We start from the raw sequence: 22,463 nt of genomic DNA on the forward strand, positions 1-22,463 counted from the left end.
TTAATCTTACGGAGACGGTATTCGTAAGATTTGTTCTTGTACCCGCTAACCAGTCTCGTGGCCCTTCGCTGAACACTCTCGATGGCATCGATGTGTTCGATGAGTCGTGGAGACCAAACGGCTTCAGCGTACTCAAGATGAGGTCAGACAAACGCTATAAAAAGAGTGTGGAGTATTTCTAGTGAAAGAAAGTCAAAACTTTTGCTGATCAGACCAACGATTGAGTTAGTTTTCTTGATTTTACCAAAGATGTGTTCTTCAAAATTCAGTTCCCCGACGATAATCACTCCGAGATCTTTTTCTTGATCCACGTGCTCCAGGATTAACTCGTCTATGTTGTATTGATGGGTATGTTTGATGTTCCAAAATTTTCCCAGTGTTAGCACGTGGCATTTATCTGGGTGGAATCAGAGTAGCCAGTCCTTTGACCATCTTTCCATATTCAGCACTAATTATCTCCTCAACAAGCTTAGTGTCGTCTGCAAAGAGGTACATATCAGAGCTTGTAACCTCAGGTAGATCGTTGATATATAACACAAAAAGTAATAGACCAAGAACACTTCCCTGTGGGACACCGCTGAGTACTTTACCTTCCTTGGATAGTTTACCATTTACCTTGACATACTGATAACGATCCGACAGAAAGGATTTGATCCAGTCTAACGTGTATCCTTTGATACCGTATGCGTCGAGTTTCTTGATAATGATGAGTAATCTGCGGTGTGGAACTGTATCGAAGGCCTTGGCAAAGTCGAAATAGATATCCTACGAAATAGATAACATTCTAACGTCCTACAAGGACTACAACATTTCAATTTAGAAAGCGATCATAAGCCCCTCATTCCTATTTTTAACACTAAACTTATTTCTGAACTATCACCCGGTGTATCCCGCCATATCGTTCTCTTGGCGGTCGTTTGATGCTGGATTGTCCGCCTTACGAAAGCCCTTCAAGATAAAAAAACAGTTATAATTATGAATTTCACGAATTACCCTAAATTCTTCAAATTCTATTTATACTGAGACGTTTAATTTGTCTGAGACAAGCAATTTAGAAAATGAGCATTATGGAGGAGTGTACTTTCCATTCATGTTTCAATAAATAGGATCTCCTCCACAGATCAAATTTTACAAACTTCTCGTCTCAGACGATTTTTCTGTCTCAGTATAAATGAAACTAATGGCCAAAACTGCTCACAAGATGGTGAAAATAAGAACATGTTAAGGACATTTTTAGGTTTAAAACTCAAAAAGTTAAGAACATCCGAAGGCTTCAAAAATTTTGGATGCTCTTATAAAAAAACGTGTAATGTAACTAACCTCTTTCATTTGATAGCATTGGCCAGTCAGAGCTTCATTCCAACAAACCATGACTCCATTACCTTTCATACACGCTTTTTTTTTTATAAGAATAGTGTACTTTGGTTGAGGGTGAGCATTATTCTTAATTTTCTATTGTTCTAAACAATAGGCCTATTGTTTTAAACCCGAAATCTCACCCTGATATTCTTATAGAAGTTATTCTTATAAAAGAAAAAGCGTGTATGTGGGAAAACAGTTGCCAAGACATCCAATAAGAAATCAGTAGTCTCGTGTCGATGGCGTTGTTGGTAAAACGAGGCTACGATTAATCGAGACATTGGATAATTAATCGGATCGATAAGGAATCGAAGTAATTCAGCATCTGTTTCGAATTCTTTACGATACATTTCGATAATATTATCAGCAGTTTTTCCGTATTGATTTTTCATCAACGACGCGATATCGAGTAGAACCAATTTCCGTAAAGTTGATAATTCAGAATACAAGTCAACGAATGCCAGACAATCGTAAATAACGCGTATAACTTTCTCATCTAATGGCAAACTACATTTCGATTCGATTAAACTTGCCAATTTTCCAAAGATGACCAACTCGTCAAACACATGGTTATATAAGACATTAGCCTGTTCTTTGGTGATTTCATTACCAGTTGAACGATAGGCTGAAGTCACTCCACTTAAAGTTGTATAGTGATGACGGACACCGGCTAGTTCCATCTTGAAATCTTGTAACTTGGCACGTTCGATAGCTGCCGACACGACTCTGGAAGGATAAAGTTTTATTGATTATAAAATTGACTCTCCTACCTATAATATTTTTGAAGCAAATATGCAAAATCCCTTTTGATCCAATGTTTGAGAAAAATTCACTTAACCCCAGAAGCATTTATCATTTACAAACTTTCAAAACACGATAAAAAGGACTTTTAAGTGGATATGGTTAGCTTCTAAACTAACTCGAAGTTCATAAGTTCATTTTCGTTTCGTTTTTATTTTTCAGATTCCACGTTGAAAATATATTCAAAAGTTCAATTGGTTTTATTTTCGTTTCATTTTCATTTCGATTCCTTGTTGGAAAGATATTTAAAAGTACTATTGGGTTTATTTTCATTTATTTCATATTGCACGTTGGAAAGATATTCAAAAGCTTTAAAGATTTACCTGTCGATGATTTCCTCCTCACTTTCTTCCGTCTTTGGAACAGTTTGATCGGTTAGTTTGAAAATAACATCCAACAATGGTAGAAGAGCTGTTGCAACGGTTCCCCAAGGTCCAGTGAAATATAAAAACGACGCAGCGATACCCAAAGAACCTTTAAAAAATTGAAAAGTGATATAAGAAATAAATTCCAAAACGTTTTTTCAACATCCCACTAACCTGTACTAACCAATGATATCTTATATAAAACACTAGATAGAGCTAATCTGTTTCTCAAGCGACGGCAGGTGAAGTAAAATAATCCGCCATTTTTCCTGAAAGTAGGTCACATTAGAAACTCTGGTTTTCTCTGTTGAAACTTGTTTGACACTGCAATAACTTTAAAATTTTGAGGATCTCGCAAGCTAAACTGTGATGCCTCCTTATCCAAGATAGTGAATTATTTTGAGCTAGACATGCTGTAGTATCCTTTTTGGTTCAAATTCTCATACTATTAGTTTTTCTTGAATTCGACTTTTGAAACTCGTCCACTTTTTACGCAAAAAGATTTTTTTGCTTGCCTTAATTCGTATACTGGAGATTGTTGTTACAAGTCCAAGAGGACCGCTACACCAATACTAATCCCCTAATAACTATCAAGAATATTTGATCAAAAGAAATACCTTTAAGTATCAGTTTCCAATCATTCATTTGAACGCCATCAATCAATTGAGGAATACTGGAAAGCACTAACGTGACAGCAAACTTGGAATTGGCTGCACTGAAATCTAGTCCTGCAACTCCTTCGTTTTTCTTCAGCTCTACTGGTTTTGTGTCCAAATCCTTTAAAAGAAATGGGTTTGATGGAGAAAAGCAAGCTAGACGACTAATTCAGACATAGTAGAAATAAAGCGAAAAGTAATGGAGGGATAATTTTATACAAACTAAATACCGTAACAATAATCGTATTATCATGTAACGCCTATACTAATATATTACATGCATTATAAACGACTTCAGCCTAGGTTTGATGGAGAATAGAAATCAAAACTTCAAGCTATATTTTGATAGAGAGATAGAGTTGATGTTTTATGTGGATATGATAGAAATCTAGGACTTTTAAACACTTTTCTAACAAAACAATTCTATAAGAGCATCAAATTGAGAACAAACTAAGTTTATTTAATTGGCTAATAAAACACATATTTAAAAGTCAGCTTTGGACCTCACATACAAAGGAGGTAAAATTTTGGCACATAGAGAATTTTTCAGAACTGAAAATGGCCAAAAATTTGTTGATGTGAAGATCTGATTATTTTCAGTAAAAACAAACAAAGCTCTTTGACATACTTGTAGTGCTGTTGTCACTTCACCCGATTTCTCAGTGATCTCTTTCGTAATATTCTGAGCTTTTGATGGTTCATTACTTGTGGCGATAATTTCCTTGAAAGCCTTGGCTAATGCTGTATCTCTTCGGCTGTCTTTGTGTTGCCTTGGGAATAATACAGAAATAGAATGGGAAAAAATAGGAAAAAGATCTCCGTAAATCCCCATAAATTGTAAAATGTTAAACATGATTATTTCATACAGGTCGATAGACCTGGGAAATATATTACTGTAAATAAAAATAAAACGATTAAAGTTTATTTGTTTTTATCTGTACACTCTGGTACACTCATAATTGAGTTTGCCGACCGCTGCCGAGGACTCCCTTTTTTCAAGCTGTCTACCCGAGGGTACGACGAAAATAGGTATAAGGTAAAATAGAAGAATATATAAAAATGGATCGAGGCAAAAATCAAATCCATAAGTACCTGTACTGGATGTTGAAGTTGGCAACTGGATAAAAGCCATCAATCCAAAAAGAAATTGTAACAAATACATTTTAGTTGACTTTTTCTAAGAGAAAAAAACATACAAAAAAATTTGTAGCCGAAAATTTCGTACATAGAAAAATACGCAAAAGAGGAACAAGTCAAGAAAACTAAACAATCTCTATACAGTGTAAGGCGAGGCCAATTTAATTTGTTGCTTTACGGGCCAAGCTACCAAAAAAAGAGGGTCGGTCGGTCGGCTAAAAAATAAAAGTAAATGTAGAATTTCACCAATAAAATCACCTAAAAAGGCAGCAAAAACTACTACATCCTGACAAAAATGCGAAATAGAAATTTAAAGACACAGAAAGCTGGAATTCATGGATAAAGGTAAAATTAAACATGTAATTTTCAAAACCTTGGAAAAACTACCAAAATTTTGAAAATTAGGCAGTCTGTAAAGCAACGGAAGTAAAAATGTACTACCAAAATCAATTTTGTTTCGATTTCAATTTTTTTAATTTCAGGGTTGGTCGGACCCGTAAAACAACTAATCAAATTGATTTCGCCTAATCACAATGTTACGAATCAGAAAAAGTCAATCAAATTAAGTTTCCAGTCATATTCAAAATTCATCTCAAAGTGCGCTTAAATGACAAATAAACGCGTTTAAGACCACTGAAGTGCGCTTTGTAAATGTTCTCACGAGTTAACAAAATGCTTGAAGCCAACTTAAACAGACTTAAACACAAAAAGAAATAAGTACCTTTTACCATAGTCATTATGAAAAACCCCGGTCTACAAATGTATTGTTTTAACTTTTTGTTCAATTTTCTTTTGTTAGAAACAAAAGTCAAGTTGCAATTTGCATAATTCTTTATCACGTTACCATTTTTGACTCTTGGGATTGGTTAATTTTATAATCACATGATCAAAAAGTTAGCAAATCCCAGACCAGTGTTTTTATAATGACTATGGTTTTACTTAATGGTTAATTCAATATGTACAATGATAAGGGGAACAAACAAATTTCACAGAAGAAAAGTATTTTTACTCACTTTCTGTATTCATTTCTTTTTGTTTGTAATGTTTCATTTTTAATGTTTATTTAATTGCTGTAAAAAATATAAAACGAAATATGTACGAACAGAACGAAGAAATTTGTTTTTCGAAGTGTTTGTTTTATGCACAAAATGAGCTTTCACATTCGTTTTCAAAGTACCCAGAAAAAACAGAACAGACAACTTCTATTCACCATCAGGGATTGTGAAGCTGTCACTTACACATTTTTTATAAGAACATCCAAAATTTTTGAAGCCTTCGTATGTTCTAAATTTTTTGAGTTTTAACCCTAAAGTGTTTTTAACTTGTTCTTATTTTGACCATTTTATGAATATTTTGACCATTTTCCTAAAAAATCGGGTGTTTTAGAGTCCGCGAAGCCTTAATATGTTCTTAACTTGTTCTTAGTATTTTGAACATCGAAGCCTTATGTTCTTATAATTTGTTCTTATAAAAAAACGTGTATTTTGGCAAATTGATAATATTTGGGCCATCCTACATACAAACTGGGGCAAATATTTGACTATAACAGCGTGAAATCAAATTAAAATGAAGAATTTAAAACTTTTTAATGTTTATTTCAAACCAACTCAATAATGAAACAAAAATATTTTTAACAACAGTAACAATTATTATATAAGTAAAAGAAGTATGGTAAAGATTTTTAAAAGATTTTCTAATTATGTAATAATAAAATTTTAAATAAACTAATAAAAGAAAATTAAAATAAACAAAAATAACAATAAAATCGCACCTACGTTGAATTGTGGGTATTTTTAGGAACGAAACTGTTTTAGATCAACATTCATTAAAGGTAACATCGGATGAACGTTGAAACATCGTCCTGTTCTAGTTACGATTGTCACAAACAGTAATCTTTTAAAGGAATCCAAGATTAATGGCAACACCCAATTTGTTTAAAACTTCCGCCAAAGTTAACCGGTATTAGCCCAAGGTTAAAATGATATATTACAAAAATCAAAAAAAAAGTTTAAAATACTGCTAAATTACATACACAGATGTTAAAAGAAATTATATTTTTAGAGTAAAATTTGTATATAAAGTTTAAAAGGAATTTAAAAAAAAAAATGCATGCTTGGTCAGCATTTTTTAGAACAGATTAGACATATTTACATTACGGTAAGCATTGTTATGGAGAACTTTTTCAACCTCTTTGTGTAAAGTGATCCATTCTTCACCTAGGAGAATGAAATAAAAACAGATTTTGACTACCAACTTAAGAGTGTGATTTATTTCGTGCCTTGCGTGCCTTCGTGCCCTTCGTGCCTTTCGAAAAAAAGTTCGTGCCTTTCGAAAAAAAGTTCGTGCCTTTCGAAAAAAAGTTCGTGCCTTTCGAAAAAAAGTTCGTGCCTTTGAAAAAAAAGTTCGTGCCTTTCGAAAAAAATTCGTGCCTTTCGGAAAAAAGTTCGTGCCTTTCGAAAAAAAGTTCGTGCCTTTGAAAAAAAGTTCGTGCCTTTGAAAAAAAAGTTCGTGGAACCTTGGAACAATTCTTTTATTAATACCTTAAAAGTGAGGGTTGACGAACTAAAATCGTCCACCCCCTGTATGGATATAAAATGGAAAGGCCCAATAAGGACTTCAATTAGATCAGAAGAAAAAAATTAGTATTAGACCTCACCTTTACCAGAAGCTCTCGATTGTCGATGATCGTTTGACTTGCTGATGTCGAAAATAATCGACAAGTATAAGAACTGATTGTACAATGCACTGTCAGTATACTGAAAAGGAAATGCATTTAAAAAGGTTAAGTCATTACAAGAATACAGGCCCGGCAGAGGCGGGGAGACTGGGGAGACTACAGCCTCTTAGTTTTGAGCAAATGAGATTTTCCTAGCAAATTTTATCCAATTTTGAGCCTTCAGCCTCCTACTTTAACGGTCGTTCCACCGGGCCTGGAGAGATAACCCGGTGGTTATACGTCTTTCCTGGTTTGAATCCCGGTCCTCCTGCTTTCTTTTCAGTTCATATATAGCCAAGTAGGCTGACCATGAACCATCTACTATAAGATTCGAATAACTCGAAAGTCTAAAATTAATGGAGAATCCATGGAAAATGAGCACAGAAAAATAAAGAAAAAAAAATCATTTCCTTTGAATCCTATTATGTGTCTTTTTCGAAATAAAAATGCCCTAAAGATGACATTGCATACATTTCCTGACAATGTACACCTAACAAAAACACAAAGTGGTCAGTTGTCAGTTGAGAAAGCTAAGGGGGTAGCAAAGAGTCAAGTTCTTGAACACCTGGTGCAAGAACTTGATTCTTATAGTCTACACAGTAGACAGCTCCAGGCTTTTAGGCCTTACTGTTGTTTGAAGAGTAGGAGTTTTACACTCAAAACGAAGGAAGATACGACGTAGCCTATACTCTTAGAACAGTGTTATTGTATAAAGAAAACAACTTACTTCGATTCTCAAGTTGCCACGATGACATTGTTGACATACGTGCGCGTTCTTGAAGTTTTTAGCCAACACTAAGAAGAATAGAAAATAAGTAAGAGCTTGTCGAGATTTCCATTAAATAAAAAGTTGGTTAATAGTGGTCAAAGCAAGGTTTTTCGTCCAAAAATGAAGATAAATTTCATTATATTATGAAATTCTAGAAATTTTGGTGTATTATGCAGAATTTTGAGACGGGTAAGCCTTTTTATACATTTCAACGAGACGGAAATCCGTCTGAAACGGAAGAACTTTTAACACTGGGTTAAAAAGAAATTCATCTATTAGTAAAATAGTTTGTACAGCTTAGAAAAAACATTTGCGAATTTTTCCGGAATAAGATGAGAAAAGAAAACCTTGCTAACGCCAGCTCTGTATCGATCAAACAGGAAGCAGAGTATGTTCAATTATCACAAATGTCTGTATTTATCACACTGATATACTCGTAAAAACAGACATTTTCAACGTCATCCAACCCAAGCAATCTCGAACCAAATCTTTGGATGAGTCAGGCACGACGCACCGGGTGCGGCAGATTTACACAAAAAATCCCAAAATCTTCCTCGACGTCGGTGAAATCCCTTAAATTTCCCCATTCACCGTACCAGATTTAAAAAGTTTCCGTCGTGCCTGTGAGTTGGGGCTGATACGAGCATTTAGGTATATTTATTAGTATCGACTTACGTTATAATATTTATGTTGTTTTTCCCTGATGAACAATCGCAATGCATTTCGCACATGGTTCATTTTATAATCTTGTTTACATTGGCTACAATTCAATGGATCCTCCTATAATATAATAAGTAGAGTATTAGACCATATTCGCACGCGACGGTTCCGTTTCGCTCCGAAATAGAATGTAGCCATTCTATTGGTTAGATGTGACGTAACACTTGAATGTAACCAATAGAATGGTTTCATTTCACTATCTTACAAGTTGTACAGGGTGTCCCAAAAAAGGGTCCTATGTTAGAACACGACGAGAGCAGAAAATTTAAATGGTTACAATGAAGCAATAAACTTCTAAACATAATTAAAGCATCAATCAAACATGATTAAAGCATCAATCAAACATAATTAAAGCATCAATCGTGTAATAAAATATTTTCATGAACCTGTATGAACGTCTCTTTCAAACAAAGTAAAAACACATTAATGATCGATACTAATTTTTGACATGCATACACAAAAACTTTTCTACTTGAAGTCGTGTTCTGAAACAGGACTTTTTTACGGGACACCCTGTATAAGGAAGGGATTGGCATCAAAATACAGCGTTCACAGATTTGTTTCAATTCGAAATTATGAAGAGAGATAGGTTTAAGAGACTTTTAACTGATAGGACCAACAAACTTGTTCGAATAAAGGAAAGATTCGAGGTAGGAAGCCTCTACCCTAAGGATTTTATCATCAAATGTTCACGTAAAACTGGGTCTTTGCAAAAATAGTCGAACGTGCGCAACGCACTTCAGTATTTTTACAACTAACGCAAAGGCCCGATTGTAGATGCTCAAATTATAGGGTGGACGAACTTGCATGAAACCTTTAAAAATAACTGGCTAAACGGTGAAAGAAACACCCCAGATATTCACCCAAGGAACAAGTGTGCAAAATTTCAGCAAAATCGTACAATTTTTCAAGTCTCCGAAGGCTGCCCCAAAGTTTTAGCCTCGCTTTGGCAAAAAACTCGCCACCAGGCCCCAAAAATCAAAATTTTTGAAAAATGAAAAAAAAACGCCCCCAAATTTCAGCCAAATCGAACAATTTTTGTGATTCCTACCTTGGTATCTTGAGATCCTTTGAATTCAGACAAAGGCTCAGTACATGAATTTTCAACTTTTCTCAAGCAAGAAAATTTTTCAAAATTTGGCGATGGACTTTTAATCCGGCGAAATGTTTCTAAACAAATCTCAAAAAATGTCAAATAAATACTTTTTGAATGTTTACTGGCATCAAAGAAGCGCTAATAATGCGTATTTCAACAAACAACATGCATTATTTGACAGCAAGAGGAAAAAAATCGTGAAAATATTGTCACCCAATATGCCGTCCGCGAAATTAAGTCCCCGCAAAATCTTAAAGTTTCGCGGATAAGCTCAACCGCGAAATTTAATCTCCACGAAAGTTAACACCATTGAAATACCTTGAAGCGTTCTTCATCGGTCATCAAGACAGATACATTTGGATCGTCACCACCATGATGATTGGTTGCTGATTTGTACTGTGTCGGGTCCAGGCCTAAAAATTATGAAAGAAGTAAAATACAAGAATAATGAGTTTTGAAGAAAATTTACACGATGTTAACGACGTGGTGTTTCATACGGAAGTACTCAAAATATTCCGGGCATATGCCACTACTTTATTGTTTGAATTCAAAATTATTGACAAAGACCCGGTCTTTTTTGGGTGCTTCCGTATAAAACATTATGTCATGAAAATCATGAATTCTTTGCTCAGCTCAGGTGTTCAATGGGGTAAACGGGGTAAAACTTGCCTAGGAAGGATTTCAGTTTAACCTTTAGGAAACCATCGATCCGTGACGACCAAAATTGTCAAATTGATTTCAAATGCTTGCAGGTTGTTTCTCAATGATTTTTGAGTACCCGTATAGGGATTTCTGTAGAAAGGTGCTTTTATATGCACTTGGTCCTCTACGGTAATGGATTTCTAACTTTCGGTAAATATAACAGGTGTGCCAAAAAAGTACACAGTTTTGTGAAGAGTTTACGACTAAAGATTTTGTTGTTGATTAATAAATTTTGTCATTCTTAGGTAGGTCAAAAATTTCAGTTTTTTAATATAACATTTTGATTTTAAAGTTTTATATACCAAAATCTAAGTTAAGTTTTCCTCTAAAGAATAAAAAATGAACCAACGAAAAAATCGTCAACCATAAGCTCACAATACCTTGACAATCCTGTATACTTTCTTTGCCGCACCCGGTAGGAGGATCAAAAAAAATAAAAAAAAGCAGGCAAGCCTCATCTTACCAAGTGACTCAGCAATGAAAGTTGCATCAGTTCCCTCGATTGGATCGCATAATCGAGACACCAATGGATGAATTTGACTCGATAAGTAATATTGTTTGTCTTTGAATTGTAGGGGAGATCGAGTCAAGGATAAAATAAGTGATAAAGTATGTGTGTAATGATTCTAGATTTTGATTACAGCTCTTCGCAGGATACGGTGATGAAAATAACCTAAAAGTGGCTCCGCCACACATAATTACCAAAAAAACGTTTCAATTAAAGTGGATCCTTGGGTGGTCTAGGAAAATTCAATGTAAGATTTACTTTAGCTTATTTAATAGTTCATTAAAAAGAATGGTCAAAGCAAAAAATAAGGAAAGATTCTTCAAATTTTAGACTGGAGTCGTTCATAATACGTGTAATACAGTATTATAGGCGTTATACGATAATACGATTATTGTTACAGGATTTAGTTTGTACTAAAATTTGTTCCCTCCATTACTTTTTGCTTTATTCTACTATGTCTGAATTAGTCGTCTAGCTTGCTAGACTATCAAAACTTTGGAGAAGTTTTTGAATTTCGAGACGGAAAAGCCTGTACTTGTACCTCACTGAGCGGAGGACCTTTGTAGACTGTAAGCAGGACCCTTTCGCTTTTGACTGATAACTCAGTGAGATACAGTGAGAAGAAAACTAGGTTATACACATAAAAAGACATCAAAACTATTTTACTAAGTTTACAAAGAAAGGAACAAGAGGCAAATCAATTGTAATCTTTTGAAAAGGATACCAATTTTCAAGCTTGTACTTTTTGTTAATTCTTCAAGATGGTAGGCTCTCTGTGTGGCAGCAAGTTTTGAAGAATCCTTTGAAGATGAAGAAAAAAATATAAATTAATTTCATAAACCGGTGTTCGACAGAAGTCTTCGCCTGTTTAAAAGACAAAGTACCTATATTTAACTGTAAAATAGCCTAGTTCTAGCAGTTTTGCTTAGGCAGAAAAATGTAGCCTGGTCCAAGAATTAGTCTCCCTGCTTTGTCTTCCCCTTTCATTGAACCTCGGGAATTATAATCCCAAGTCATCCCCCGACCATGTTATTTCTACAAAAAGTTGAAAAATGGTTTTATTATCAAGAATGTTTCTAAACCTCCCAAATCAAAGGCTCGTAATTTTCAAAAATTTGAATCAAAATTGGGTGAAAATCGACAAAAACTTAAGGGAAAGCCCCTGTAAGGATCCCAAAAACGTTAATCCTTTCTCTCTCTAAGAGTAGATTTTGGATTTTTGGCCCATCATCACTTTGCAAACCTAGTATCCCATATCCCGGGGCTATTATAGACAAAGTACAATGATAATAACGTTCTCTATGCGTGTTCCCACTCGGAGCGCAAGATTATCGGAGTTATGAAAAGATCAAGTCATAGAAACTTGTTCATAAGGTTTTTTCCTTGAGGGGACCACAAATTGATCGAGTTATAGAGACATCCGAGTTGTAGAAGTTCGATTTGTCGATAATCTACTATAAAGTGTAGTATTTACGAAATGTACTTACATCGCAGATGACGTAACTGATCGTATCACCCACGGCAACTCGTCGACCCTGGGTTTTCAATCTCAAAGCAACAGTAACATGTGGAAGACTCTTTTTGTCTGGATACTCTTCTGGGTTCTTCGTCAGACTCTGTAAAAATAAACCATTAACTGATCATCTTTGTAAAACCAATTAGATCAGAATACCTAACGGCAGGGTGATTGAAGCAGTTTGGAATTAAAGAAGCAGTCAACGAGCTCACTTCTGCGAATTATCTGTTTCCCTTTTCCAGGAGAGAGCTTTTTTCGATACAAATGGGGAAACAAATCTGAATTTCTAGGAAAGACCTTTTCCCTAAAAAAAGCTGATGATGTCATATGACAGGGAAACAGTTCAATATTTCTTGGAGATGACATAATAAACGTAGGCTTCTTGAGGCCATTGAAATCTTCTATCCGGAATCAAAATGTATTAACATACATACGAGAAAAGGTTCCATGAATTAACGGAAAAGCAAGCTGTACAAATGTACTCATTTTACCTTGTGAATTTCATATTTTGATTGGTCAACTTGATCATTGTCAATTTGGTCTTTTACTAAAGAAGAAAAATGACAAATTTATTTCAAACCTACTCTCAGGTGCCTAATAATCGATCAATTCCAACGGCTCGATAATTAGGTCCCGACGTTTATCAAAATTTGAATATTTGAAACATTGAAGTATTGAAAGGAACCTCTTTCGCCCTCTTAAATAATCATTTAAGTTTTAATGGACTCAACCAGTACGTCATTTCGTTAACGTGTAAAAGGCAAAATTTTTGGAAAAATGAACTGGGCTCAAAATTCCAAAGTGTGTCCAATCGTTAGCAATACCTAGCTCATTTTACGTAAGTAATCCTGTTAGTGCGATAAGGTAGTTTAAAATTCATTGTAATCAGACCGTGGATTGAGCAGTAAAAAATTCTACAACAAGAGCTAAATCATCAACTTACGATTACGGAGATAATCGTGGATATTCTCCACAATAACATCACGTGACTTTGCTGACAAAATTTCACCAAGGACGTAACTGAAATATAACATTAAATAAGAAATTAGTTACTAAAGCTTTTAGGATTTGATCATTTTTTTGCTCGCCAAAGGCCAGAAAAATCTATAAGCTCTAGTTTAGACGGCCTGTTTTTCGCACTGCCTATTCCATTCTATTCTAATCTGCCTTTTCTATTTGTAAATTAAAGTAGGAAGAAAGTTATCTGTGTAAACAATAAATTGACATACTTAACATCAATGTAATGATAACTGTCAGTCTTTTCCAAGCTAAGGTTTTAACTATCAACTTTCTGCCCACAATAGACAGGGCAGAATGCCGGCCGTCTAGACTAGAGCTGGAGTACAACAACTTACTTTCCGGCATCTTTGGCAAGATCTGACCAATCACGTCGCACAATATCCAACCCTTTCATTTCTCTTTTCTCCACAAAAGTACCTTTTAAAGAAACAGATATGAAAAAAAGGCATAAATAAATATTCGTGGTGATGAAATGAAGTCTCCATAACTCGAACAACGCACGGAAAATCGAAATTTGTTCGAGTTTTGGAAATTTCGAGTTATGGAGTAAGGTTTATAAGACAATGTTAGCTGAAAGGGCAAGAAAAGTTGTTCGAGTTAAGGATACATTCGAGTCTTAGAGGTTCGAGATATTTGATCGATTGCAAAAATAGCACCGCACTTGAATTATCTTTTTCTAACAAAAAATGAACCTTTAAAATTTGTATAATTACCGTCAGGTTTTCGATCAAGGATCATCCCAGCTGCGTATCTAAAGAGAGAAAATTTAAATATTAAACTACAAAGTGACTATCTGGACCATTCTCCTTCTATTGGTCAAAACGAATAATAATATTAGGATAAAATATGTTGAAGAAATCTAATATAAAGTCTCGCGATAACACACGCAAATATCAAATTTCCCACTCAAGTCCAGTTGGGTAAAGATGTCTATTTGATGAAAACTCGATTATTGTTGTAGTATTGTTGGTGTTTAAAAAGTGCTCACTTCAGTATGTAATATTGTAGGTGTGATGTGATAAAAAATTTTTTTACAGGATACTATTGGCTTGTTTAAAATCTAGTTATGCCCTTCAATTTTCCTTGGCATATCCCACTTAAGGCTTGGGGACACGAGAAGTTTTTTTTTGCGTTGGTGCAATGCAACATGCTAAATCCCACCAACACAAGAAAAAAAAATGTGTCCCATGATTTCATTGTTTGTTTCATGGGACAAAAAGGGACTAAAATTTTCTCGTCTAGTAAGCTAGACTTATATACGTATTTTTATGTAAGAATATCGAGTGTAATATTGGCTGTTCTTAACTTTTTGAGCTTTAAGTCTAAAAATGCTCTTATAAAGATGTTCTAATTTTCGCCATTTTGTGAGTATTTTTATGCAATATCTAAGGAAATTGGTGTTGTAAGAGTTCGCAAAAATGTTCTCAACTTATTCTTACTATTTTGGCTATCGCAGTCTTATGTTCTTATAAAAAAAATTTTGTACTTACTTTTTCTTTTTCAACAAAAGCATGGACTTGAAGATGCCATCAATGTCAATCTCAATCATTTTGTACAATTTGTTGACTTCTTGTTTAACCTATGGGAGTAATCACCATAATCTATATAAAGACTCTAATGTTCTAATGTTTCCAGCTCACCCAAATAGAAACTTACACGCATGCGTAATTTATGATTCTTTAAACCGCTAGTTGTTAAATAGCGGAAAGTACAAAAAGTAATGAATATGTAAGAGTGGTAGTCATTGGCCAAGGTCGTGGTTTGGGACGGCGAAATATGTCGTTCTTTGATAGTTAGGGTTAAGGTTTGTCGTTCTTTTTGTCGCTTTTTAAAAGTTCTTTGTCGTTCTTTTTAGATGATCTGGAAACGTTAGATGAAACAAGACTTTCGACCGCAAGAAACATGAAGCCGTGAGCGGCAGAAAGGCCAAGCAACAAAGCAATGGTCGAATGTTTTAAAGGCGCCGTTTCTTCCAAAATGAACTTGAATTGACGAAACGCTGCTTCTTCAAAAACAGACATACAGCACCACTGTCAGCGCAATGATGTGATATGCTAATAAAAGGCTCGACGCTGGGACAATAAGCTACCAATGAGTTTTAGCTATGTTTCTGCTTGTATATAAATGCACCTAGTATATCAATACATCTCTGAGTGACGAAATTTAAAAAGCAGAAGTTGAAGTCACATAGGTGCTGGGAATAACCATAAAATTAAAAGCCCGAAGGGCTTGATATCGTGCTTTTTCTGAAAAGTGTGCCGAGGTTCCTACCTAAGTCACGTGACATTACAATAGAATTTCAGCGCTTGACCAATCAGAAGCTTCGCAGGTTTTTGAAAACAATAGCAGGAATATTTTTTGTGATATTCACTTATTTTTGCTTGGAAGAGTTTAATAAAGCACGCCATCTAGCCCTTCAGGCTTTAAATCTATGACCAGCTGGCACACAACGTTGTTTCAACGTTTGTATAACGTTCACAACGTCCATATAACGGTAGATGAACGTTAAAACAACGTTGTGTGCCAGCTGGGTGGGAATAGCAACATACCTTGGTACCAATCTTTCTGACTTCGTTCCAATCATCACAGTTAGTGTTGATCATGATAGAATCTGTATCTCCATAAATGACATCAAGGCCAAGGTTTGATGCCAAGTCTTTTGTTTTCATCAAAATCTATTGGTGGTGGAGGGGAAAAATAGATTTTCTATATATTTGATCGGCATCTTTTAAGGTAGAGGATGCCAAGAAGGGGAGGGAACAATCAGATCCTTTTCAGCTTCGGGCTGTTCAACTAAAATCCCATAGAGGGGGAGGGCGTGGACGAACCTTTTCAAGTGAAAAGGAAATTCTTGGAAATGTCTGTATACTCCCAGGAAAATGGCGAAATTTACAAAGAAAAATTTAAAAAACACCCCTTTAGAACCCCTGGGAATTCTTCTTGGGTTACCCCAGGGAGGTTTTCGTCCACCATCCTGTATAGATATAAAATCGAATAGCCCTTTATGGCACACCCGGAGATTAAATTTACCATTTTTAAATTTATGGAAGGTTGTGATATATTTCATTTTCATAACAAGATATGAAAAGATAATAAGAATATCGAAGAAGCAAAAATTAATAAATAAATTAGGAAAAGCAAATTAAGCCTACTTCACGCCCTTTTCCGGTAACCAAAGCTGCAAGAGGTTTAGCGTAAAATCTGGAATGACTGAAACCAAGACAACCATACATACTATGGGTAGAAAGATATATGCAAACATTAAGGTCTGAAGAAATCCAATTGTTATCATCATTATCAGTGTCCGTTGACACCCTTTCAAATATTTCGCGGAGAATTTTTTTCATGAATATAAAAACAGAATGAATACAGAAACTATTTCTAATGGCGATAATTTTGACGATGGATCATTTTTTATCCGTTGAAAAGAGCAAGTATGGATTTTGAAATATTTCGCGGGGACTTATTTTCGTGAATGAAGCCTTTTGAAAATTTTCATCTAGACTTACTTTCGTGGATGACACTAAAATGCGCGAGAAATTTAATCCCCGCGAAAATTCATCCAACCAAAGCAGAAAGTCAGTCATTAAAAATAGGTAGTCACCGTTTTTGTAAATCATTGTTAAGTGATTGCATTGAAACTATTGAGAAATATACCCGGGGGGGGGGCACTGGGTTTGCGGACTGACGGTATGTGCGGGCCAAAAATTGGCTTTTAAAATTGCACCCTTACAGTGCAGCAAAAATCAGTGAAAATCATACCCTTAGAGTGCATTTTCCCCCAAATTTTCGATCCCTTTCGTGCAAAAAATGGTCAAAATTCTAGCATTTTTGGTCAAAATATCTAGATTTTTCAAGAATTTTCTGAAATTTCTACCCTTACAGTGCATCTCTAGTTTTTCCGACCCTTACAGTGCATTTTAAACATATTGGAAAAGGTACCCTTAGGACCCGCACATACCCGTCGGTCCTTTTGCCCAGCTGCCCCCCCCCCCGGGGAAATATATTGTGAAGCTCAAAATTGACAATAACCATTTAAATAATCTAAGCTGAAATAGCTAAACTAGAAATACCTGTTTGCGGTCAACTTTAAAGCTTTTTGACGAATATCATACTGAAAATAACAAAAGATTTTAAGAAATGAAAAAAAGGATAAAGTACACAAAAGATCAGAGCTTAGGGAAGCTCAAATTGCAGATGTAGAACAATAAACTCAATATACATTCACAAAATATGTTTTGAGGTAAGACTACTAAACCTCAAACGAGCGAACTCGAATTGACAGTGGTTAGATTCAAAATTATTTCATTTTTAGCATACTCAATAGTGATAAATAGATAGATATGAGCCCTCCGAATGCATTCGGGAAGGGTCCTACCCATGAAGGAGTAGGAATCACGGCGCTGACAGACGCGAGCTGCCAAGCCATGGCGTATACCATGACACTCGAACGACACTGGGAGAGCGATGCTCACGCGAGGGCGAACCTCGCGAGGTCGAACCTTATGAGTGCCACGGCAAGTCACATTGTCACAATAGTGCTAAATAAAGTTAGTAATAACTCAGGTATTCAAACTTTCGTTCTAAAGCAAAGTTGATATGTTTTTATTGACCGTGTATGCTTTGCTTTCGGGCTAGTCTGTAGAAAAGTACCGTTGTGCGAATGAAGGCTGCAGGAATCCTGCCCGTCGTAGCGAAAATTAACACCAGTATTTATTTTATTCAGCCGCAGACGGAAAGAAATACTTATGAAAAATACCTGTAAATACAATTCAGAACCTTCAGTTACTGTCTTCAATAATTTCTTGACCTGAAAAAAAACGAAGACAGAAACTCAATTAACCGAACAATTTAAGTCAATTCCTACTGAATTACCGAAGAGATTACAAAAGCAGGTTGTGTGGAAAACTCGGAAACGTGGCTCATCATTTTGTGTTAAGCACATGTGAATATCTGTTATGCACATGTCTGCTGGACAGGGGAGTTTATAAAAAGCTCAAAGAAAAGAAACGTCAGTCTACAGTCAGTGTTGCAACCAGCGAAAAGTCTAAAATTTGACTCCAATTTCACTAAATTTTGTTTTGAAGGATTGTTTTTTAGACCTGAAATCCGTTAAATAATTCAACTGGTAACAGGTGTAGATTTCCGTCTACAGACGGAAAAGTTTCAACACTGATTCTAAATTCTCGAATCAACGTTGATTGGCTACAGTAACATATCAGAAAAAAAAACCAACCTGTCGTCGTCGTTCGACTAATCGTTTAATCTCCGTCGGCAAAATACCAAATTCCAATCCTGATTCGGGTACATCGGGTAACAGCTCTTCGCCCTAAAACATTTAGTGAGTAAGAAAAAACAGGAACGAACGACGGGAACTGAAAATCGATTTACAGAAAGATTCATGATATTCATGACGTAATATTTTATATTGTAGCCCTGGCGTTTGCAAATAGTTTCATTGTTTAAATTCAAAATAAAACATTACATCATGAATATCATGAATTCGAATTTGAGAGAGAGAGGGTTGGCTTTACCTCGATGACAGACTTCTTCATTTCTCTGGCAATTGTGGTGAAACAGATATTATACTCTTGAATGATGGAAGGATACAAACTGTTGAAATCCAACAACAAAATAAATTTGTCGTAAAATCCTATGAAGAAGAAGAGATGATTATTGAAATTAGAAAAACTCCTAATCAGTCAAGAAATACACGGTTTTTTATAAGAGCAAACGTTATAAGAGCATAAGGCTTAGTTACAGATAGTTTCCTCAGGAAGGATCATAAACTTCGTGTCATTTCGCCTTCGAAAGAAAACTCGCGCTTAACCCTGGCGATAATAAAGTCACCGTGTCATACCTTTATTTAGGCTGCTGGCATCCACTAACGGATTCGTGCTCTTTATATAACTACCTCGCGTTTAGTAGAGGTCAGCGATTCAGACTAACCTTTCTTTGGTTCGAGGACAAGACCACAATTCTCTCAGAAAGGAAGAAGGATGTCATTTCGCCTTTCCCGAAAAAAATGCTTTAAAAGCGCTTAAGCTCTAGTTTAGACGGCCGACTTGACGGCAGAAGCTGGGCAAAAAGTTGACAGCTAAAATCTTTGCATTGACATCAAAATAGGGCATTGCATTGACATCAAAATAGGGCATTGCATTGACTTTAGACAGCCTACTTTATGCCAACTTTAATTCACAATTAGAATAGACAGGGCAAAGAGTGGGCCGTCTAAACTAGAGCTTAAGCCTTTGCCGATAAAGTCATACCTTTCTTTGGTTCGAGGACAAGACCACCAGGATAAGCAGGCTTCTTGCGTCCCTTGGATCTTTTCTTACTTGCTCCTTGTTTTTGTGTGCTTTGAGTGGCTTGTGTTTGTGTTGGAGCGATCTCATCATTTTCCTCCTCGTGTTCAGTGGTATGCTTAAATGAAGAGATTTCTCTTGTTAGTACATCTAACAATCGTTTTTTGATATCTAGACCGTGTAATATTTTTTACAGAAACACCGGAAGAGACCAGGCGTGTCTACCGCTGGTTCTTCTGTTTAAATAGAAAAACCGGTATTCACGGATGTTTCCGTTAAATAAACATAGAGAAAAACTGCTTTGAAGGAGCTTTGGTTTGAGTTTGGGTAAAATAATGTCAAATATCTCAAATCAATGAATTGAGGCAGTCATAGACACAGCTATTTGACGTCAAATTAACCTGGGTCGAACCAACCCATATGTGTCTTTAGGGGTTAATAGGTGTAGATAGACTTCAGTCAAGAGTCTGCTCTCGACTATTTATTTATGCGCCTACTGAATGAAATAGTATTACAAAATTTGAGCTAGATTAACTCAGACCCAGTATCCTCAAAACAATATATAGCTGAACTTACGATATGTTTTTGATTATATGACTTGTCAGGGAGAATGTAATTCCTGAAAAGTAGAAAAATAATCATTTATTGAGTAGATTGATGTATCAGAAGAATTTAAAAGTTCTAGAAGCCTTCCAATTTAAAAAGAAATCACTCTCATATAAATACTTGAGCAACGCTGTTAAATTATTGCTTAGGGATATTTTTGGCTGAAATCGGGGTGGATCCGAGCTATATGTCCTGTCGATGGACGGCCAGTAAAAGTCTTTGGACCACCAAAGATTAAATTTCTGATAGCCGTCAAACAATCTACAAGCTTGTTTTTTATAAGAAACAATTAATTTGGGCCTGAGATATTCTGAAATTTCTACTGCTCCAAACAAAAAAGCTATTGTTCTGAAGGCATAAATCTGAGTCTGGTGCTCTTATAAAATTGTTCTTATAAAAAGCTTGTATTCGAAAATATATGTTTAATTTATTAGTACTCTCCCAGAATTGAATATATCGACGAGAAAGTGCTTACTTTTTAGAGAAAGCGTGAAGTAGAAGAAATTCGTTTCTTTCTGATCGACCACCAAGCAATGTCCTCGACTATAAAAAGAAGAAGAAATAAATTGTTAAATAGCATGGTCTAATCAAGGAACTTAAATAAATGAGTTTTATTAAAGTTCCTTGGTCTAACTTAAGTATAACAGTATATAAAGGTGCAACCTGCAAAATAAGCTTTCTAGCAATGAATAAAAAGTACATTAATGACATAAAAATTCGGCCATAAAATTTTCGGACGATCTTTTGAGATTTCAGAGAAATTCAATACAATATTTCGGCCAACAAGCGATTGGGTTCATCTTGAAACTTTCAACAGGAAGAAGAGCGCTACAAACCCCTGTCTCACAGCCCCGGTGAAACTTTTTCCCACAGTGGGGATGAATGTTTCTATCGAACTCCAAATGGATAGAAGTTCAATTTACCTAGCTCAAAAAATTCAGTGGGGATTCGGAGAATTTCTTTCCATTCATGATATCCATGTGTAATGTTTTCTACGGAAATACCCCGGTTTTAGCCAGTAGTGGCAGATTTAAACTAGACAAAAGTTGTATAAAATTTTGCGACTACTGGCAAAAACCGGGGCCTTTCCGTAGAAAACATTACGTCATGAATATCATGAATTGAATTTCGAATCGGGATGAAATCAAAGTCAATTTCCCAGTAGTACTGAATTTAGAGGGAATTTTTTTCACTGGGACGAAATTTTGGCAAACTTTTCCAGTGGGGCGGGGTCCCAGTCCGTGATACAGTGTGCTACACTGAACTCTATTAAATAAACAAAACACGTACGAGGACGTTTCCACAGATACAGGTGATTTGATAAGCCAACGGTAGAATGTTCAATTCGTACATGATTTGAAGGTTATAAATCGCATCCATCTAGTGTTTAGTGGAAATATCAAATATTAAAGAATTTAAAGTTTCACTACCATCACATTGAATTGGTGAGCCGTAGTGTAAAGGTAGAGCATTCGGCTAAGGTTATAAGGATAAAAAAAATTAAAGACTAATGTCTACTGAACTTTGTGAAAGTAACTCGTCAATCATACCCTATTTTCCCAAATCATGCTCATCAAAGTATCCGTTTTCCTATGAGAAAAAAAAAACAAGAAATTAATGAAATTTATAAAGACCATGGTAAACCGGTCCAACATTTTCATCCAACATACCATCTTTCGGTTTGTACCAATGTAAAATTTAAAAGAAGGAAAAAACACGTATTGGATGATGTTCGTCATCTAATATTTGCGCCATTTTTGCGTATGTTGGGTGAAATGTTGGACTGGTTTGTCCTGACATTATTTGGATCAAAAGCTGAACCATGAAGCAAAATTCGTTCCCGGCAGCTTCAAAAAAATGGTTATTTTGAAATCAAAATGGGCTTGTCGTGTCGAATTGGTACTATCTAAGTTAAGCATCGAGTCGAGTATTTTGTAAAACTTTCTTGTTTTTATTATTTTGTCACAAAGGCTGCCGTTGTCGTTGCCTTGGTTCATTTTTTATGTGAAGCATATAATGATATCCTCCAAACTGAACTGTCACTATGGGTTCCCACTGCTTTAGAGAAAATATTTTCCCTGATTTTTTCCCTAAAAAGGGCCTTTTCCCATGACTTTCACACGTGAAAATGTGCCTTTTTCCATGACCTGGACTAAATTCCATACTTTTTTCCCTGACCATTATTTC

General features: G+C 35.5%; 2 protein-coding genes across 2 annotated transcripts in view; both read right to left on the reverse strand.

The window, feature by feature from the left end:
- Positions 1-788: 788 nt before the first annotated feature.
- Positions 789-4,354, reverse strand: LOC136811823 (uncharacterized). The gene is made up of 6 exons (XM_067068447.1): positions 4,274-4,354; positions 3,810-3,951; positions 3,143-3,302; positions 2,484-2,634; positions 1,321-2,085; positions 789-948 (listed from the first exon to the last, which is right to left on the reverse strand). The coding sequence occupies exons 3-5, from the start codon at positions 3,168-3,170 to the stop codon at positions 1,482-1,484; spliced, it is 783 nt and encodes a 260-aa protein (XP_066924548.1). The 5' UTR covers positions 3,171-3,302; positions 3,810-3,951; positions 4,274-4,354; the 3' UTR covers positions 789-948; positions 1,321-1,481.
- A 1,538-nt stretch (positions 4,355-5,892) lies between these two features.
- LOC136811824 (DNA polymerase alpha catalytic subunit-like) overlaps positions 5,893-22,463 on the reverse strand; it is a 56,057-nt gene continuing 39,486 nt past the window's right edge. The window contains exons 13-36 of the mRNA XM_067068448.1: positions 21,827-21,866; positions 21,567-21,656; positions 20,752-20,819; positions 20,247-20,289; positions 19,635-19,788; positions 18,900-19,018; positions 18,602-18,694; positions 18,125-18,175; positions 17,439-17,479; positions 16,518-16,599; positions 15,915-16,040; positions 14,856-14,944; positions 14,079-14,116; positions 13,701-13,782; positions 13,289-13,365; positions 12,837-12,892; positions 12,317-12,445; positions 11,554-11,629; positions 10,785-10,883; positions 9,938-10,032; positions 8,479-8,583; positions 7,762-7,829; positions 6,975-7,074; positions 5,893-6,534 (exon numbers count right to left, since the gene is read on the reverse strand). Of these exons, the coding sequence (XP_066924549.1) occupies positions 7,770-7,829; positions 8,479-8,583; positions 9,938-10,032; positions 10,785-10,883; positions 11,554-11,629; positions 12,317-12,445; positions 12,837-12,892; positions 13,289-13,365; positions 13,701-13,782; positions 14,079-14,116; positions 14,856-14,944; positions 15,915-16,040; positions 16,518-16,599; positions 17,439-17,479; positions 18,125-18,175; positions 18,602-18,694; positions 18,900-19,018; positions 19,635-19,788; positions 20,247-20,289; positions 20,752-20,819; positions 21,567-21,656; positions 21,827-21,866 (1,813 nt within the window). The 3' untranslated portion in view covers positions 5,893-6,534; positions 6,975-7,074; positions 7,762-7,769. The remainder of the gene's footprint in view (positions 6,535-6,974; positions 7,075-7,761; positions 7,830-8,478; positions 8,584-9,937; positions 10,033-10,784; positions 10,884-11,553; positions 11,630-12,316; positions 12,446-12,836; positions 12,893-13,288; positions 13,366-13,700; positions 13,783-14,078; positions 14,117-14,855; positions 14,945-15,914; positions 16,041-16,517; positions 16,600-17,438; positions 17,480-18,124; positions 18,176-18,601; positions 18,695-18,899; positions 19,019-19,634; positions 19,789-20,246; positions 20,290-20,751; positions 20,820-21,566; positions 21,657-21,826; positions 21,867-22,463) is intronic.

The sequence above is a fragment of the Clytia hemisphaerica genome, unplaced genomic scaffold, assembly GCF_902728285.1.
Source record: "Clytia hemisphaerica strain Z4C2 unplaced genomic scaffold, Clytia hemisphaerica genome assembly, whole genome shotgun sequence".
NCBI lineage: Eukaryota > Metazoa > Cnidaria > Hydrozoa > Leptothecata > Clytiidae > Clytia > Clytia hemisphaerica.

Excerpts from the sequence above, each read along its gene's own strand:
- LOC136811823 (XM_067068447.1), bottom strand. The coding sequence starts at position 3,170 with ATGAATGATTGGAAACTGATACTTAAAG. Across the intron at positions 2,635-3,142 it reads TTGGAAACTGATACTTAAAG|GTTCTTTGGGTATCGCTGCG; the intron begins GTATTTCTTTTG and ends AATTTTTTAAAG. Across the intron at positions 2,086-2,483 it reads GAGGAGGAAATCATCGACAG|AGTCGTGTCGGCAGCTATCG; the intron begins GTAAATCTTTAA and ends TTATCCTTCCAG.